General features: G+C 46.7%; 2 protein-coding genes across 4 annotated transcripts in view; one reads left to right on the top strand and one right to left on the bottom strand.

Annotated features, from left to right (window-relative positions):
- Positions 1-3,191, bottom strand: part of Atg4b (autophagy related 4B cysteine peptidase) — a 38,987-nt gene extending 35,796 nt beyond the window's left edge. Inside the window, exon 1 of one of the 2 annotated variants that reach the window (XM_029561662.1) lies at positions 3,047-3,191. In XM_029561662.1, coding sequence (XP_029417522.1) covers positions 3,047-3,056 — 10 coding nt within the window. In that variant the 5' untranslated portion in view covers positions 3,057-3,191. The remainder of the gene's footprint in view (positions 1-3,046) is intronic. The other variant, XM_008829162.3, reaches the window with a different exon arrangement.
- A 365-nt stretch (positions 3,192-3,556) lies between these two features.
- Positions 3,557-18,963, top strand: part of Thap4 (THAP domain containing 4) — a 51,172-nt gene continuing 35,765 nt past the window's right edge. For both annotated transcript variants that reach the window (XM_008829159.3, XM_017797168.2), the window contains exons 1-2: positions 3,557-3,693; positions 6,139-7,271. In XM_008829159.3, coding sequence (XP_008827381.1) covers positions 3,617-3,693; positions 6,139-7,271 — 1,210 coding nt within the window. In that variant the 5' untranslated portion in view covers positions 3,557-3,616. The remainder of the gene's footprint in view (positions 3,694-6,138; positions 7,272-18,963) is intronic.

Here is an 18,963-nt window from a genome sequence, read left to right as displayed (position 1 = left end):
TACATGCTAGACAGGTTGTTTACCACTAAGCTACTCAATAGGGTGTGACTGTGTTTTGACGTGAATTCAGTAAGATAAGGAATTGTTCTACACATGGCATCAAGTTCGCACTTAAAAGTTTTGAATTTCTGAGCATTTTGGATTTTGAATTGGATTAGGTATGCTAAACCTATAGTAGGGGAATACATACTATTAATTCAAATTCTGTTTCACTACTAACCACGTGCCAACAGAATGTGAAGCACTGGAAATATAAGCATTAGATGCTGGTTCTGTCTGTAAGGAGCAAAGGAGCAGACAGCAGAGCTGCTTAGATGATAGCTCTCAACAGCTGTTATGTGTGGTCGTGGTGAGGGCTGCATGTACATGTACGCAGAGACCAGAGGATGTTATGCTTGGCTTTTACATGGGTACTAAGAACTGAAATCAGGTCCTCATGCAGCTAGCAGCACTTTATTGACTGAGCCACCCTCCTACCATAGAGCACCCCCACCCCCCAGTCCCCAACAGCTCTTTGAATCAGGAGCATGTGTAGAGAGTATAACCAAGCTAGGGCATGGGTAGAGAGTATAACCAAGCCATATCAGCCTTCTGCTTCCCAACACCAGCAAGCTGGGGCTCCCTCCATAGCCTCTCCTATTTCCTATTCATGTGCAGACCCCAGGTAACCTCACCTGGTAGGCTTTCTGCACTTCGTCAGCACAAGCCTATTCTCTGAGCTCTCAGCTTGTATATCCAAAGGACCCTGACACTGGTACTTGACTGTATGGTGCCTGTTAGTCCAACACAATCAAAACCAGGCTTGACAGCTCTTCAGCAAGCATGTCTTGCCCATCTGAGTTTCTTAGCTCATGCAGTAAACCCTGATGCCATCTTTATTTCTCATTCTTTACCCTTCTCTCAACTCCCAATCTGTAAACAGATCCTGTTGCTGTGACCTTTACCACACATCTGGAACCTAAGCTCTTCTCCAAGTCTATAGCATCTCTTTTCATGTCTTATTGGAGCAACCTTGTATCTTGCTTCTGGCTTTGCCTCTCTGCAGCACATTCTCAACAAAAGCCAGAGCAAGGGCTGTAAGATGGTTCCGTGGGTAGAGGCACCTGCCTGACAACCTGAGTTCAGTCCCTAAAACTTACATGGTGTAAGGAGAGAACTGATTCCCATGAGCTGTTCTCTGACATCCACATGTGTACTGTGACACATGTACACCTACACACATGCATACACACACACACCCTCCACACACAATAAATCATAATAATAAATGTAAAAAAGCTAAATTAGCCAAGTCTGTTAAACTTCAGTTGAATCACATACTACTCCTCTCAAAACCTTTCAAAGAATCTGATTGATAGTAAATGCCCAAGTCCTCACTGTGACCTAGCAAGGACCCACAACTGAGCCTGTTACCTCTGCACCCTTAGTTCCTTCTCTGACTCTCACTCACTGCACTTGGGCACACCAACCTGTATGCCACTCCTCCATGACCCCACTTGCCCTTCATCTTGCATAGTTTTTTGGAATTAGTAAGAATGTGACTTCCAAAGTGAGACCTTTCCTGGCCATCCTGCTACAATTCCAAACCCCTGCCTCCTGTGTGAGCAACTCTAAGAACAACCAGGAGCTATGTTACAATGGTGGAGGAAGGCAAAATTTTCAAGCACTCCCTGAATCAGAGGATGGTAGACCATGAAAGGCCATTCAGCATTATGCCAGGAGAAAAACTGCCCCATCATACCCTAAACAATCTTCTATGTCATCAGTACCAACATAGGTCTTCAAATGCAGGTGTTTTTTCTACTTTGATCTTATAAGTAGCAGCACTCACTGTCCACTTAAGGTTCCATCATGTGACTACACAACTGTATTTTAACTCGAACTGATTTTCAGATTTAAGATAATATGAGTGGCATTAAACTGTGCTCCACCTTAACTACATTCCTCATATAAATAACTTAAATCCAAACAAATACCTAAAAAGGATGTGAATAATTAAATAATTCTAAGTGTCCCTCCACTCCATTCCCCTAGCAAGCAGTGTGACACTTCTGACACATATTCTAAAAAAATTAACTACAAAACATACATCTGGTGCATGCTCCTTGAGGAGTCAAGACTGCTGCTTCCTCCAACCATCTAAAACATGAAGGCAATGGATGACACAACCGAGATGTGTATTAACCATAAATATTACCCTCAAGTAAGATATAAGTATACTTATGATGCAGCTCCCAGTGGAAGAGAAACAACAGAAGCAATGCCATTCGGGGAGGGTAGAATTAAACCAGATGGCAAAATTCCTTTACAGAGAGCGGATTCTTGAAGGTAGGCAAAACGGTTCAACACAAAAAACACTAAGCTGCTGAGGAATGAACGAATCGCCTGTGTGAAAGATGTTTTTCGGACTATCTGAAAACGATGTATTTGGCAGACTTAATATCCAAAACGTGCCACCAAAAACGAAGGCATTGTACTGTCTCTCGAAGCTTCGGAAGCTTAAGGCAGGAAAAAAACCCCCCCCCCCCCGCCGCCCCAACACACACACACACTTAACCCAGAACTTGGACGCCAAGAAGTCAAAGTAGGACGCGACAGATTCATGTCTCCAGGTGAAGCAGCAGCAGCGTGGACCACCACACAAGATTACGGAACTTAAAAACAAAAGATGCGCACGTTGCGGCACCAGGAGCATCAGCCCACAACTTGACAGAAGTTAAGTCCACCGCTTCCCTCGGCAGCAAGGCCCAGCTCCGCAGCACGCAGGTCCGACCCGGCACCACCTGCCCGCATCCAGTTCGTCCCTCAGGTTTGCCGCCCTCCCGCGCAGAGCCGCAGACTGGGGCGCTCCCCGCCGGTTCAAGGGGCGCTGCAGGCCGCGACACAACGGGGATTCCATGAACTGTGGGACCAAGCTCGGCGGGGAGGCGGGGCCCGCCCGGCTCCCCACACCTTCCTCGATCCCACCGGCTCCCAGAGCCCCGGTGCCTGGAGTCGGGTGGCGACAGGAGGTCCCCGCGACAGGCTAGGCACCCGCTCTCCTCACCTGCGTCCATCTTCCTCGTCCGTCCGCCGACTGACCGCGATGTCGCTCCGACGGGCCACAGCGCGACGCGACAACGGAAGCCGCGGGGGCCAAGTGCAGCGCGGCGGAAACGCGGGCGCAGCCATCTCGCCGTACGGCGGCGCGGGGGCGAGGAAGCGGGGCAAGCGTAGGGGCGGGGCCTAGACGCGTGACGTTGCTGACAGACCTAGCCACCCGGAGCGGCACCGCCCCCTCACAGTACCCGAGAGCCCGGCTGAAGCAACGAGCGCTGCCCGACCCCCGCCGCCATCTTGCCGTACGGACGCCGCGCGCGCATGTCTCCGTACGGACTCGCAGCCCGCGGCCGCTCCCGCGCCTGCTTGGCCGCCGCCGCGACGTTCCACGGCCCTGCGCTGTGGCCCGGCAGCGCGAGCGCGGCGCGGTGCGGGCGGCAGCGCGCAGCCATTTTGCGGTACGGCGCGGCGGCGGCCCACGTCCCGAGCCGTGTCGCCGCGCTCCCTCGGGGCGGTCCAGGCCGGCAGGCAGGCGGCGAGGGCCGGACCCTGACGACGCTCGCGACCAAGGCCCGCGATGGTGATCTGCTGCGCGGCCGTGAACTGCTCGAACCGGCAGGGCAAAGGCGAGAAGCGCGCCGTCTCCTTCCACAGGTACGCGGTCCGCCACGCCCCCGCCCCGGCCGGACTAGCGGGGAAACTGAGGCCATGCGGCGGTTCGGGGGACTGCGGGGCCGCGGCGCCGTGGGAGAGCGGAGCGGGACGGAGCGGAGTGGGGAGCGGGGGGGGCGGCGGTCGCGGCGCTGTGTGACCTTGGTCTGGACCGTCGTCTCTGGGCCGAGCTCCGGGGCCAGCGCAGCCACGCCGCGGGCCGGGGACGACTGCAGGGCCCTGCCGCGGCCAGCCCGCCGGCCTCTCCGCCCGCACTGATTTGGGCTGGTGCCGCCAGTTCAGGCCGGCGCTTCCCGGGGTTGATTGTCCCCGCGCGTTTGTAGGATCTACCCGCTAGCCTTTCCGGGGCCGCCTGCTTGGAGGTGTGCGGCCGCAGTGTGGCCCGGCGCACGCAGTTCCACTTCCTGCATCTCCAGCCCGCAGCGGTGTCCTGCAGGGTCGCACTGAAGGGCTGCAGGCCGGCGCCCCCCGCAGCCTGGCCTGGGAGAGGCCGGCCGGGAACCGTGGGAAGGCGCTGTATACGGTCCTGGGTGGCCCCGCGGCGGGCCGCGCCCTCCCAAGGCGAGCTAGACTCCTCATTTCGGTGGGTCTACTGCGATTTCTAGCGGGAGAGAACAGCGAGCCAATTAACGCTTCCTTAGAAGCCACTTTGCACGTAACAGCCTATTTGCTGGTTCTTGGTGTTAAGTTTTGAAGATGGGAAAGGCACGTGTCTGTTCGAAAGTCACAGGTTTACATTATCTCGGGTCATTATGGTTTAATTTTTTTTAAGTAGTAATGTTAGATTATTTCACGTCAGACAGCATGCTTTCTTGACACTCCTTCAAAGTGTGTTCTAGAAGTTTTGTTTACTGGTTTTGCATCCTAGCATTGCAAGGATGGCTACTTTTAGCATTGATGTTCTAGTGTGGTGTAGGGGCAGAGGGGACTAGAGGACTGGGGATTCTAGGAACCAAGTTCACAAAACATTGAGAAAGGAAGTTAGAGGGCCATGTTGCTTAGAACTTCCAGATCCATCCTGTTAGGGCCCATCATGGTCCACAGTAAGCCTCATAAGACCTCAGGTGGAGCTTATACCAGTTAAGGATAGCTCCCACCCCACCTCTGTGTTCGGTATTACAGGTGTTCGGTATTACAGCGCACATTAAATGAAGAAATGACTAGGTATGTTATTGACAATCTCTGGGAACTGGTGGCCTTTTTTCATTTTTTTTTATTACGACATAATGCATAATAAAATTTACCATTTTTTTATTTTGAGGGGGTTTGGGAGTTTTGGGTATTTTTCTTTTCCCTTTTGGGGGGACAGTGTCTTTTGAGACAGAGTCCCTGGCTGGTCTGCAACTTGTTGTATAGCTCAGGCTAGCCTCAAATCAGTCATCCTGTCTCTGCCTCCCAAGTGCTGGGATCATATGCATGAGCCACCACACCCGACTTGTTGCTTTGTTTTCTGAAACAGATCTCATTTGTCCAAACTAGGCTTGTTGAACTCACAGTCCTCCTGCCTCAGCCTCCCAAGTGTTGGGATGATAGACCCTGGCCACCTTGTTTATCACTGCTTTGTTTTCTTCCACATAACTTCCTGAAGGAGCAGTTTTACTCCTGGTAGAAGAAATACATAGGAGCACAAAGCACTCTTAAGTTATATCCCCAGCCCCTCTGTTTTTGTGACAAGGCCTCATGTCGCCAAGCTGGCCTCCTGTGTCGCTGAGGATGACATCAAACCCCTCTTCATCTTGCCTCCACCTCCCCAGTGCTGGGATTACAGTTGTATAGTACCACACCTGACTCCTGGCCATCCTATTACTTTTTTAAGAGACAAGGTCTCTCTTAAGTTGTCCAGGTAGGCCTTGAACTCTCTGCAGCCCAAGCAAGCTTTGAACTTGTGATCCTCCTACTTGAGTAGCTGAGATTACAGGCCAGCAGTACCAAGCCTAGCTGGAGCTTTTGGGTCCCATGCTAGAGTTACTTCCTATACCCTAAGCTACTTGAGTCTCAGCTGTGGTTGGCACTGGGCTGGGCATTTGAAATCCTCTCCTGGTCTCTATCCCAGTTCTGTGGCCAGCAGTACCTGGCCTCTTAGTAGGTTTTAGCACCCCATGTTCCATCTTCCAGACACCGGGAAGTCTGATTGTGGTCCACTTTCTGGGAGCTGTTTCCTGTTGTCTAGGCGCCTCCTCTGTGCCCTGTGGCATTTGCCACAGCTAGGAAGAGTCTGCTTTTTTTCTATCTGTCCTCCAGACCAGTCCTCTTTATGTCCCAGTATGCCTGTTAGCAGAAGGTGGACTTTAAGTCCTTACTAGTTCTTAAGCAAATGACATCAGTATGGGTTTGGATGCTTGCAGAAATATTCATTTGCGTTTATAGCTGATAGTTTTCAGGAGAGGCATCTCATTATTTCTAAGCATTTTGTTATTTGTCCTGTAGGTTTCCCCTAAAGGACTCCAAACGCCTGATCCAATGGTTAAAAGCTGTTCAGAGGGATAACTGGACCCCGACTAAGTATTCATTCCTCTGTAGTGAGCATTTTACCAAAGACAGCTTCTCCAAAAGGCTGGAGGACCAGCACCGCTTGCTGAAGCCCACAGCTGTGCCCTCTATCTTTCACCTGACAGAAAAGAAGAGGGGGGCTGGAGGCCATGGCCGTACCAGGAGAAAGACCACAGGGGCCATGAGAGGGCACACAAGCACAGCAGCAGGGAAAGCCACAGGTTCCTCACTGTCCTCAAGTGATAACTTGATGGCCAAGCCTGAGACCCGAAAGTTGAAACGAGCTGCTCTACAAGGTAATGCCACCCCCAGGACCACCCCCGTTGTCAGTCAGGAGCAGGTGCAGTCTCTGGAAAGAACTCCAGGAGATGGACTGGCCACACCATTAGCCGGCAACCAGGGAGAGGCAGAAGTGTCAGCTGCAGAGGCCAGCCAACAGAAGGCTTCTTCCTCTGCTGATGCAGGCGGGGCAGACAAGAGTGGCATTTCCATGGATGACTTCACGCCCCTAGGATCTGGAGCTTGCAAGTTCATAGGCTCACTTCATTCTTACAGTTTTTCCTCCAAGCACACTCGAGAGAGACCATCTGTCCCCCGTGAGCCCATGGACCGAAAGAGGCTGAAGAGAGATGTGGAGCCGAGGTGCAGTGGGAATAGTGTGGCCCAGAGTCCCCCAAGATCCTCCCTTACAGCAACCCCTCAGAAGCCCTCCCAGAGCCCCTCTGCCCCTCCCACTGATGTCACCCCAAAACCAGCTGCAGAAGCTGTGCAGAGCGAGCACAGTGATGCCAGCCCCATGTCCATCAACGAGGTCATCCTGTCAGCCTCAGGGGCCTGCAAGCTCATCGACTCCCTGCACTCGTACTGCTTCTCTGCCAGGCAGAACAAGAGCCAGGTGTGCTGCCTTCGAGAACAGGTGGAGAAGAAGAATGGGGAGCTGAAGAGTCTGCGGCAGAAGGTCAGCCGCTCCGACAACCAAGTGCGCAAGCTTCGGGAGAAGCTGGACGAGCTTCGGAGAGCCAGCCTTCCCTACCTCCCCTACCTGAGTGGCCTGCTGCCCCCCAGTCAAGGTCAGTACCCCACAAGTGTGCCCCCTGCCTTCCTCTGACTTGAGGGGCTTTTCTGCCTTTAACGTGTGTCCTGTGGGCTACACTCTGGCTGTGATCTCAGCAGGTTGCTCTGTAAGTAGTCAGCTTCATTGGCCAGGGAACCTGGGTATAGCAAACCTCATGAGAGGCTTGTACACAAAGATTTAATCCCCTAGTTCAGGGGACAAGGCCTCTGGTGCTGCCCGAAGGGCCTGCTCAGTAGGTTTTTCATTAAATGGGGGAGGTCTGGCTCTATAGCATACTTACCCAGACACAAATTACAGACAAGTTAGGATCTCAAGGGAAATAAAACAGAATAATGCTTAGTCACTCTTAAAGAATTTAGGAAAACTGGGTATGCTGCCTCACACCTGTAATCCCAGGGCCCTAGAGGCCTAGGTAAAAAGAAGTCCAGCCTGTGCTATGTAGTAAGATGCAAGTGGAAGTCAGAGGACAACTTGTAGGAGTCAGTTCTCTCCTACCATGTAGGTCTCAGGAATAAGATTCAGATTGTCAGGCTTGGTGGTAAGCACCTTTACCCATTGAGCCATCTTGCTAGCCCTCTTCTGTAAAAATTTAAATGCTACAGAATAATAAGCTAAGAAGTGAAAATTTAGCCAGTTGCGTGACTCCTGCCCATCATTCCAACTCTTTCAGAAGCTGAGGCAGGATTACCATGAGTTTGAGGTCAGCCTGATACATACATAGTTATGCCTGTCTGGACTACATTGTCTCAAAAAAAGAAAAAGAAAATTATCTTTTTTCACTTCCCTCCCTAATTTTATTCCTTGTTGGTATTAAACTTTGGTGTATAGCCGGGTGTGGTGGTGCACGCCTTTAATCCCAGCACTTGGGAGGCAGAGGCAGGCGGATCTCTGTGAGTTCAAGGCCAGCCTGGTCTACATAGTGAGTTCCAGGACAGCTGGAGCTACAGGGAGACCCTGTCTCAAAAAAAAAGACCAAAAAATATATATATATTTTTTGATGTATAGTGGTTAAGAGGCTACTCTTACAGAGGACCCAAATTTAGTTCCTAGCGCCCAAATGGCAGCTAACAACTGTCTGTAACTCTAGTTCCAGGGGATTTGATGCCGTATTCTGGCTGGTGAGGGTACTGCATGCACAGGTGCATTTGACATACATGCAAGCAAAACACTCATGCATAAAAATAAGTAAATTAAAAAAAACATTTTTTTTAATTTGGTGTATACGTCTTAACTATACATTGGCTATGTTTCTGGTTTTCCCTTTATTTTACTGTTAACTGTTTTCAAAAATTGACTTCTGGGCCAGGCATGGTGGCCCATGCTTTTGATCCCAGCTCTCAGGAGGCAGAGACAAGCCAGTCGTTGTAAGTTTGAGGCCAGCCTGGTCTACATAGAGAGGTGTAGCTCAGCCAGGACTATATAGTGAGACCCTATCTCAAAAAATAAAAAGAAACAAAAAAATTGATTTCTGGGGCTGGCGGGGGGTGATAGCTCAGTAATTAAGAGCACACTTGTCTTCCAGAAGACCTGAGTCTACCTCTCAGTGCCCATGTCAGGTGGCTTAACAACTGTGGGCACCTTTACTCACATACAAACGGGTACATATAACAAGCTAAATCTTTTTTTTTTTTTTTTTTTTGAGACAGGGTCTCCCTGTAGCCCCAGCTGGCCTGGAACTTGCTGTGTAGACCAGGCTGGTTTTGAACTCACAGAGCTCTCTCTGTCTGCCTTTGCCTCCGGAGTGCTGGGATTAAAGAGGTGAACCACCATGCCCGACTATAAACTGAAGCTTAAACTTAGTTTCTAGGCATTCTTTACGTAGTAAAGATAATGTTTAATGCATAGAGAAAGCTTTTACAACCACATTCACTTTCTTTGCATCAGCATTTTTCAATAGGTGTAACCTCAGAAGCAAGAATTTCAAGGCCTCCTGGACCACCATGGAGGTAACAAAGCCCTCTTGTGAGTTTCCAGGTGCCTCCTGGGAGGAACAGCCCAGCCTGGCCATGTACTGCTTTTGTAATCCTTCACACATGATGTTGTTTTTGGTGCCTGTTCCTGTCACTGTGCAGGGCTTTCTGAAGAACTGGCTCTGTCTACATTGTTTCTTTTTTTTTCTTCTTTTTTCTTTTTTTTTTTTTTAATCCTTACTTTGTCCTTGCTTTGGTTTTACTTAAATTGTGGTTTCTGGAACCATTTCCTATCTTAAAACCTGCAGTTGAGACTGAATCTTCTCTCCCTATGGTCGTATTCTGTAGATTTCCTATGCTACAGTTATCCAGCTCCAAATACTTTGTCATTTCAGCCCTGATTCCCTCTTAACCCTGTAGTTATTAACAAAATGGTGGTGATAAACTCTCAAGTGAAAGGAAGATATTTTTTGGAATTAAGAAAATTTTTATAATAGGGACTAGAGAGATGACTCAGTGGTTAAGTCATCTTAACTTACTGACTACTCTTGCAGAGGCCCCACATTGCAACTAACAACCATCCCTAACTGCAGACACCAGTGAGTGCACTTATATCCATGTAGGTAATACACTCATACACATAAAATAGAAATTTAAAAAATTTTTAAAAATTTTATTATGAGCCTGGCATGGTGGCACACACCTTTAATCCCAGCACTTGGGAGGTAGAGGTGGGCAGATCTCTTTGAGTTCAAGGCCAGCCTGGTCTACATAGTGAGTTCCAAGACAGCTGGAGCTACCAGGAGACCCTGCCTCAAAAAGACCAAAAAAAAAAAGTTGTTTTTTTTTTTCAATGATGAAGTTTGACACTATGGTGTTTTAAAGCCTGCTTTTGGGAATTTTGAGATTTCGTTGTGGCTAGTACAGTGGTTTGAAACGAACGTGTCCTGTGCTGGGTACATTGTACTGTGCTGCGCTGACCTGGGATCTAATTGGTATGAATCAGCAGATCTGTTTCCTAGCTTCTTGTAACATGCTCAGTCTGTTGATTGTAGAAAGGTTAGGCAGTCACTGATTCTGGGGGACCTGTTTCTTCCCATGTGTCTGTCAAGTTTATTCAAGTTTTTTTTTTTTTTTTTTCTGGTTTTTTTGGTTTGGTTTTTTTGTTGTTGTTGTGGTTGTTTTTCAGACAAGGCCTCACAGTGTAGCCAGGCTGGTCCGGAGCTTATAGCAGCCCTTCTGCCTCAGCCTCAGAAGTGCTAGTAATTTACCCTGAACCACTATAGCTGGCAGCGTCTGTCCGGTTTTAATTTGGGTTGTAAGACCTTATTAGATATATTTTCCTGACCCTTATGAATACAGAAAATACCTTTCTCCTATTTAAAGTCCTCTTTTTTTTTTTTTTTCTAAGATAGTCTTTCTTGTTGCCCAGGCTTTGTTCCTGCCTAAGCCTCCAGCTCCCTGAGTAGTTGGAGTCTCAAGGTACAGGCCAGTTAAACTTTGTGCTTCCTCTCTCCCTTCTCCCACTATGGAGCCTAATCTGGTCCTAAACTCCTATTCTTTCTGCCTTATCCTCCAAGTGTTGGGATTATAGGCTTGTGCCACCACACCCAACTATATGTTATTTTTCTATCCAAATTTTGATCTTTTCATGTCATTTTATTTTTAATTTAAAATATTTTTTTATTTTTATTTTATGTTTATGAGTGCACCCATGTCGTGCAGTGCCACGAAGGTCAGAAGAGGGTGTCGGATTCCCCTGGAACCAGGAGTTAAGGACGGTTTGTAGCCGCCATGTGGGTGCTGGGAACCAAACCCGAGTCCTCTGTAAGAGCAGTCAGTGCTCTTAACCGCTGAGCCATTTCTCCGGCCCTTATTTTTAATATTTCTAAAACAATTTTATTTGTTTATTTATTAAAGGCATGCACCACCATACCTGGTTTATTATTTTTATTTCATGTGTATAAGTGTTTTGCCTAAATATATGTAAGTGCACCCATGTCATGCAGTACCCACAGAGGTCAGAAGAAGGCATCCAGTCCCCTTGGAGTTAGAAATGGTTGTTAGCCACCATGTGGTTGCTAGGAATCCAACCCGGGTCCTCTGCAAGAGCAGCCTGCTGAGCCCTCCAGCCCCGTCATTTTATTTTACAAATAAATTTTTTATTCAATTTAAAAGTTATCTTTGCCCAGGGTGGTGGCACAGGCCTTTAATCCCAGCACTTGGGAGGCAGGGGCAGGAGGATCTCTGTGAGTTCAAGGCCAGCCTGGTCTACATAGTAAGTTTTTTGTTGTTGTTGTTTTGTTTTGCTTTGTTTTTTTGGTCTTTTTGAGACAGGATTTCTCTGTAGCCCCAGCTAGCTCAAATTTCTCAATTCTGCCTCAGCCTTCTAATTAGTATTATGTATGTGAGTCACTGTGTGCAGCTGTTATAGTCTGTGATCCACAAATGCCCCATACAGATGAGTCTAGAGAAAGGAGAGGGAGGGAGGGAGGGAGGGAGGGAGGGAGAGAGGGAGGGAAGGAGGGAAAAGTAGAATAACAGCAAGGCTGATAATGTCAGTTTATGAAAGAGGAGGAAGCTAGTTCTGTGCACCTACTACAGTATGTTGGTGAAAGGCGGAGGACAACTTGGCAGGAGTCAGTTCTTTCCTTGCACCATGTGAGTCCCGGGGATTGAACTCAGGTCATTAGATTTGTCATCAAGCACTCTTACCAGCTGAGTCAGCTCACCAGACCTATATAGCCCAGGCTGCCCTCAAACGCAATTCTCTTGCCTCAGCCTGGAATTACAGACATGTGCCACCATGCCTGGTTTGTACTTCAGTTTTTTTAAACGTATGTAGTTATAGTATCAAACAGGATTGATTTAATTGCCCATCTCTTCCCCTATCCTCCCCAACCATGCCAGCTATGGTCTTTTTATTGTCATTGTAGTTTTGCTTTTTTTAGAATGACATGTATGTGGAATATATGGCTATTCAGAAATACGGTGACCATCTTCTTAACCCCATCTCAGACCCACCTGCCTCTGCCTCCAGCCCAGAATATAGTTTTGAAACTAAATATCTGCCAGGTGTGGTGGCTCATGCCTTTAATCCCAGCACTTCGGAGGCAGAGGCAGGGGATCTCTCAGTTTGAGGCTAGCCTGATCCATATAGCAAGTCCCAAGACAGTTGGGGCTACAAAGTGAGAGACTTCTCAAAAAATAACCACACAAAAAAAATCTACATTCTGCCGGTTGCTTGAGTCACCACTGTTTATCGTATCCAAGTTTGTCCTTTTGGGAAATTTCTAGTGATTTTTTTTTTAAGTTCATATTTCAGTACAGTTTTGAAAGAGGGTCAGTTTGTGATTGCCAAATTTTTGTACCCTTGAGCTTCAGAGACTCAGTTGATTCTGATCCAAAGGAATTATTCTGTGCCTGTCTCTTGTCAGTCAGACTCTGATTGGCTTGTAGAGGACTTGCCTCCCTTGTAGAGTGTACAAATTCTTTTCGCCATGGCTGTGTGGAAGTGTCCCTGCTGTACCTGTTATGGGTCTTGTCATTTTGGCCTTCCTGTATGTTCTTTGACCTGAAAGCTCAAATGTTCAAACTTGGAGGTTTTCTTTTGTTATTTCCTTCCTGGTATATTGGTTTTAAGCAGTTACTTGATGGGGTTGAGGATCGCCCACTGTGTAGGAGTGGTGATAGGGGCTTCCAGGAGGTGAGGAAGATGGGCTGCCAAAGTCAGGTACTGGACTGGGACCCAAAAAGAAAAAGAATGGCTGGGGCAGAAGACTGGAGCCCAGCCTGAGCACCTAGAAGGTTGGTGCCTCTTCTGCCCCCAAGGTCTGGAGACAGCAGGCTGTTGGGGAGGAATAGGACTTAAGATGTTTTCAGTCACTGGCACAGAGCTTTGAACAGGTACTCAGCCTAAAGTTGAGATGTGAGTCTAGGAGGTCAGGTAAGATCCAAGGGTCTGAAGGGCTGAGCTGGCCTCCCTCCCCAGAGCCTGAGAAGAGGGAGGAACCATGAGGAAAAGGAACTATCAGATGTGGCTCTGAGCTGTGTAGGGAAAAGTAGCTGGGCTTGCCTCCTGTTACCACGAGTCTCACTAGGATGGTGGGAGTGGAACTGATCATAGAGGTGGCCTAGGAGAAGAGGAGAGATGGGCAGTGATGCAAGACCTGGGACAGGCACTTCCAGACCTTTAGCTTTGAGGGGAGAACGGCAAGTGGACTGTAGCCTAAAGGGCCATGACACCAAGGACAGTCTTGTTTCTCTGTGGTGAGGACCCTGCAGGGCCCCAGGTAGTTGTCAGTCTGAGTTGACAACTCAGTATGGTGCACAGGAGTCACATGTAGTCCCTGCCTTGTGTCCCTGTGTCTCTGTTCCTGACTGTGAGACCAAGCCCACTGTGTGAGTATAAAGGAGAGCAGGAGGAGTCTGAGCAGGGTTTCTGGGAGGGCAGAACCCCCACCCTGGACCCCTCACCTGTTGGTATACCTGCTGCTAGCCTCTTACTCTGATGGGTATCTGCTCAGATGGATTCCTTCTCCATTGAAGGATTGCCTTGGTCATTCTTAGAGTGGAGAGGGCTAGCCATGTGTTTGACTATTCAGTATTCTTTCTTAGCCAGTGCCTTTGCTTTTGGACAAACAAGCCCCCCCCCCCCCAAAAAAAAGAGCACCTGGTCCTATGGGCTTGAGACTGGTGCAGGCTGCCCTCCAGTAGTACATGTCTGTTCTGGGACACAGTGCTCTCCCTCCAGCCTCTCAGACCCTTGCCTCAAGGTAGTTGCCAGGAAAGTGTCCATCTATGTTTATTTGACCTGCTACAGTGATACTGTCTTTGTTACGTTGTTTGTTGTTTGAGGTAGGGTTTCCCTGTAGCCCCAGCTGGTCTGGAACTGGCTATATAGACCAAGTGGGTCTCACAAAGATCTGCCTGCCTCTGTCTCCTGAGGGCTGGAATTAAAGGGGTGTGTCACCTGGCTTTGCTTTGAGTTAACTATATTCTTTTTTATAGGATTTTTTTTTTTTACATTTTATTCTGTGTATGTTATATGTGGAGGGTGAGTGAATATGAATGCACGCACCTACTACAGTATGTTGGTGAAAGTCCAAAGACAACTTGGCAGGAGTCGTTCTTTGCTTGTACCATGTGAGTCCCAGGGATTGAACTCAGGTCATTAGATTTGTCATCAAGCATCCTTACCAGCTGAGCCAGCTCACTAGACCTATATAGCCCAGGCTGCCCTCAAACACAATTCTCCTGCCTCAGCCTGGAATTGCAGACATATGCCACCATGCCTGGTTTGTACTTCAATTTTTTTAAATGTATGTAGTTATAGTATCAAACAGGATTGATTTAATTGCCCATCTCTTCCCCTATCCTCCCCAACCATGCCAGCTATGGTTTGGTTTTTTTTTTTTTTTTTTTTTTTTTTTTTTTTTGTAAGACAGGGTTTCCCTGTAGCCCCAGCTGTCCTGGAACTCACTATGTAGACCAGGCTGGGCTTGAACTCAGGGAGATCCACCTGCCTCTGCCTCCCGAGTGCTGGGATTAAAGGCGTGCACTACCACGCCCAGGTCAGCTATGGTCTTTTTATTGTCATTGTAGTTTTGCTTTTTTTAGAATGACATATGTGGAATATATGGCTATTCAGAAATACAGTGACCATCTTCTTAACTTCTTTCACTCAGCACTGTGCAGTTAAGGTTCTTCAGTGTCTTATGTATGTGAATCAGTGAGCTTATTGGTTACTTGCAGGTGCATGGGTAACTTTTTGCTCTCCTACCAAAATGTCTTTTCAAGGCTCAATAGCTCTTCTTAATCACTGAATAACATTCCATTTTGTGGCTATACCACAGTTTGTTCAAAGGTTTGCTTATTAAAAGAGGTCTTGGTTGTTCTAGTTTTTAGTACTGAATAAAGCTGACGTAAAGAATCACATGCCAGTTTTTGTGTATATGTAAGTTTTCAAATTAACTAGGTATAGACCTAAAAGTATAATTACAAGATCATATGATATGGTCTAAGTATATTTAGCTTTGTAAGAGCCATCCTGCATTCCCACCAGTAAAGGCAGTACCTGTTGGTCTACAGCCTCCAAAATGTGTTATTCTCAGACTTTTGGATTTTAGCTACTTCAGTGTGTGTTTAGAGCATCTCATTATTGCTTTAATTTGCAGTTCTCTCATGGCATATGTTGAACACTATTTTAAATGTTTCTTTACCATCCTTTTGTCTTATAGAAATCTCTTTTTTTTTAATATGTGTGTGCGCGCGCACACGCGCAGAGGTCAGGACAGTTTTGGCTATCATTCCTCCACCTTTTTTTTTTTTGAGGCAGGGTCTCTCACTGGCCTTGAACTTGCTAAGTAGGCTGGGCTGACAGGCCAGGGATCTTCCTGTCTCTGCCTCTCTTGGCCCTCCAACACTGGGAGGTGGGATTATAACTGTACCACCACCCCCAGCTGGTTTGTTTTTTTTTTTTTTTTTACATTTATTTATTTTGTGGGAGACTGGGTAGAGGGGGAGTACATGGTGCTCAGGTAGAGGTCAGAGAACAGCTTACAGGAGTTGGTTCTCTTCTTCTACTGCGTGGTTCCCAGGGATTGAACTCAGGTTGTTAGGCTTGGGGGCAGGTGCCTTTACTGACCAGATAGCTCTCTAGCCTCTGGCCCATTTTTAAAATCAAGTTATCATTGAGTCATATGAGTTCTTTGTGTAGCTCGGCTAGATATCCTTCATGAGAGATGTTTTGCAAAGATCAAAGATGTATCTTCTCCCAATTTTATTGTTTATTCTCTCTCTCTCTCTCTCTCTCTCTCTCTCTCTCTTTCTCTCTTTCTCTCTTTCTCTTTTTGGTCTTTTTGAGACAGGGTCTCCCTATAACCACAGCTGGTGGCCTGGATTCACAATGGAGACCAAGCTGGCCTCAAATTTAGGCAATCTGCCTCCCTCTGCCTCCTGAGTGCTGGGATTAAGGTGTAACCACACCTGACTTTGTTTATTCTCTTAACACTGGACCTTGACAGAGCAGAAATTTGTTTCTGGATGGATGGATGGATGGATGGATGGATGGATGGATGGATGGATGGATGGATTGATTTGCTAATGATTAAATCCATGACTTTACAAATGCCAGAGAAGTACTCTCTGCCCAGTTGTGTCCCTAGCCCTGGTAGATGTCAGTTTTAATAAAGTCAAGCTGTTTCTGGAATCTGGAAGTTCTGCTATTTGCCACTTCCTTCCATAACCAGGACAGAGGTTTTTGGAAGAGACAAGTTTGTTTTTTTAATCCAAGTCTAGACCTGTGAAAAATGGGGTAAATGTCCCATCTCAGAGATCCTTCATTTTATAGGATGGTAGGCTAGACATTTTGCTCTGTTGGCCTGGCAGTGTTCTTATCTTCAGGCACATACCTTTGGTAGGTGTTGTCCCTTTTTGGGGGAGGTCAGGGTCAAGTCTTGACTACTGCATTAATAACACTGATTTTGCAAGAATAAAAGGCATAGTCAAAGGGAGGGATACAAGTGTCTCTGTTTAGAATAGCCATGTGTGATAGCATGGTGGTAGCACATGCTTTCATTTCAGCAGTCCAAAGGCTGATGCTGAAGGATTGCCTTGTGTTCAAGGCCATGTAGAAAATCCTGTGAAAAGGATAGGTTCTCAAGACTCTTAGTTTGGTTTTGTTTTTTGTTTATTTTCTATTTTCCCCTGAACTCGTTCTTCCTCTTATCTGAACTAAGGGGGCTGTCTGGGCCCTGCTCTTTCCTTCTTGTCTCCAGCTTATCAGGTTCTTCTTATCCTGGTCATGCTTTTGTTATTTCTAAAATCTAAGCTAAATCAGAGTTACATAGTTTTTCTTTTCTTTTTTTAAAGCTTTTACAATATTATTAGAATCTTAAAGAAAAATCCTCAGGGCAGGCGATCTGGTGATCTTGGCAGCTGCCTTGAGGTGAGTGGTGGAAAGGAAGGAAGGAAGGAAGGAGGGAGGGAGGGAAGGAAGGAAGGAAAGAAGAAAGAGAGAGAGAGAGAGAGGAAGAAAGAAAGAAAGAAAGGAAGGAAGGAAGGAAGGAAGGAAGGAAGGAAGGAAGGAAGGAAGGAAGGAAGGAAAAAAGAAAAGAAAGAATCATGAAGCAGTGCAGGTTTAGAGCCTGCATGGAGGTCAGACACACAGCTGACTCGTAGCCACATGACTGGGAGAAGGAAGCTTTGGAGAAAAAGTGAACAACTATAAGATGCTAGGGGCAGCCCAAAGCTTTAGAGAAAGCATGTTTAGTAAGAAAGGCATGAAAGAAGGAAGGGAGAAATTATGCTTTCCTGAAGAGTTCAGGAAAGTGGATAGGCTTATGGAGACCTACATGGCTGTGGCTGGTCTGGAAGTTCTGCCTGTAGTTTTTCTATGTAACTGTTTCTTCCAGCAGTTCCAGTTTTATAGCTTTGCCTTTCCACATTTGGGTCTGTGGTCCACTTTGAGATAATTTTTGTGAAAGGCCTGTGTCTGGAACACACACGCACACACGCACACACACACACACACACCCCATATTCCAGTTGTTCCAGCACCATGTATTGAACAGGTAATTCTTCATTGAATTGCCTTTGTGCCTTGTCAAAAATGAGTTACATATATTTATTCTACTATTTATTTTGGGCGGTACTGGGGATTAAAGCTACAATATCATGCATGGGCGGCAAATACTCTACCACTAAGCTGTAGTTCCAGTCCACTTGACTTTTGTCTGTGTGGGACTATGTCTGTACTGTGTTCTGTTCTGTTAATCTTTGTATCCTTTCATCAATGCACTGCATTGATTACTACTGTAGATTATAGAAAGACAGGGGGGTAGGGTACTTCCCCAGCTTTGCTCTTTATATGGTATTAGCTATTCTGGATCTTTTTGCCTTTCTGTATAATCTTTAGAATCATTCTGTCATTGTCTCCAAAATACCGTTGGGACTTTGCCAGGACCTGTGTTGCATCTATGTTTGAACTGACATCCTAACAACACTTGTTCTTCCACTCCATGAACATATAATGGTTTTCATTTATTTAGATTTTATGTTGTCATTTTAACATATTTTTATGACTATCAAAGTGCTCAGCAGGTAAAGGCATGTATCACCAAGGCTGACAACCTAAGTTTGATCCTTGAGGCCCACATGGTAGGAGGAAAAAACTGACTGGAAAATTGTCTTCTGACCTTCACGCACATGCTGTGACCCACACATGCACACATATACACACTGAATAAATGTCTTTATAAACCTTATACACATTTGTATAAATCTCTATTTCATTAGATTTATGCCTAAATATTCCCATTTTAAATGCAAATATTTAAAATTCCAGTTGTTTATTGCTACAGTATAAGGAAAGTAAACAGTTTTTTGTGTTAACCCTGTGTCCTAGAACCTTGCTGTAACTGTGTATTAGTTCTAAGAGGTTTTTGTAGGTTCCTTGAGGGTTTTTTGTAGTCAAGTCATCTGTGGACAAGGACACTTTTCTTTTTCCTTCCCAGTCTGTGTTTTTTATTTCCTTTTCTTCTCTTATTGCACTAGCTGGGAATTCCAGGATGATATTGAAAAGCAGTGGTCAAGCCAGGTGTGGTGGCACACACCTTTAATTCCATCTCTCAGGAGGATCTCTATGAAACTAAAGCCAGCCTTGTCCACATAGTGATTTCCAGGGAAACTGGCTACAGGAAGATCCTGACTCAAAAAAAAAAAAAAAAAAAAAAACCAGAGGGGGGGGGGGGGGAAGCCGGGGGTCAAAAACAGTAT

The sequence above is a fragment of the Nannospalax galili genome, unplaced genomic scaffold, assembly GCF_000622305.1.
Source record: "Nannospalax galili isolate Female #2095 unplaced genomic scaffold, S.galili_v1.0 scaffold453, whole genome shotgun sequence".
NCBI lineage: Eukaryota > Metazoa > Chordata > Mammalia > Rodentia > Spalacidae > Nannospalax > Nannospalax galili.
This window is presented reverse-complemented; position numbering and strand designations above follow the sequence as displayed.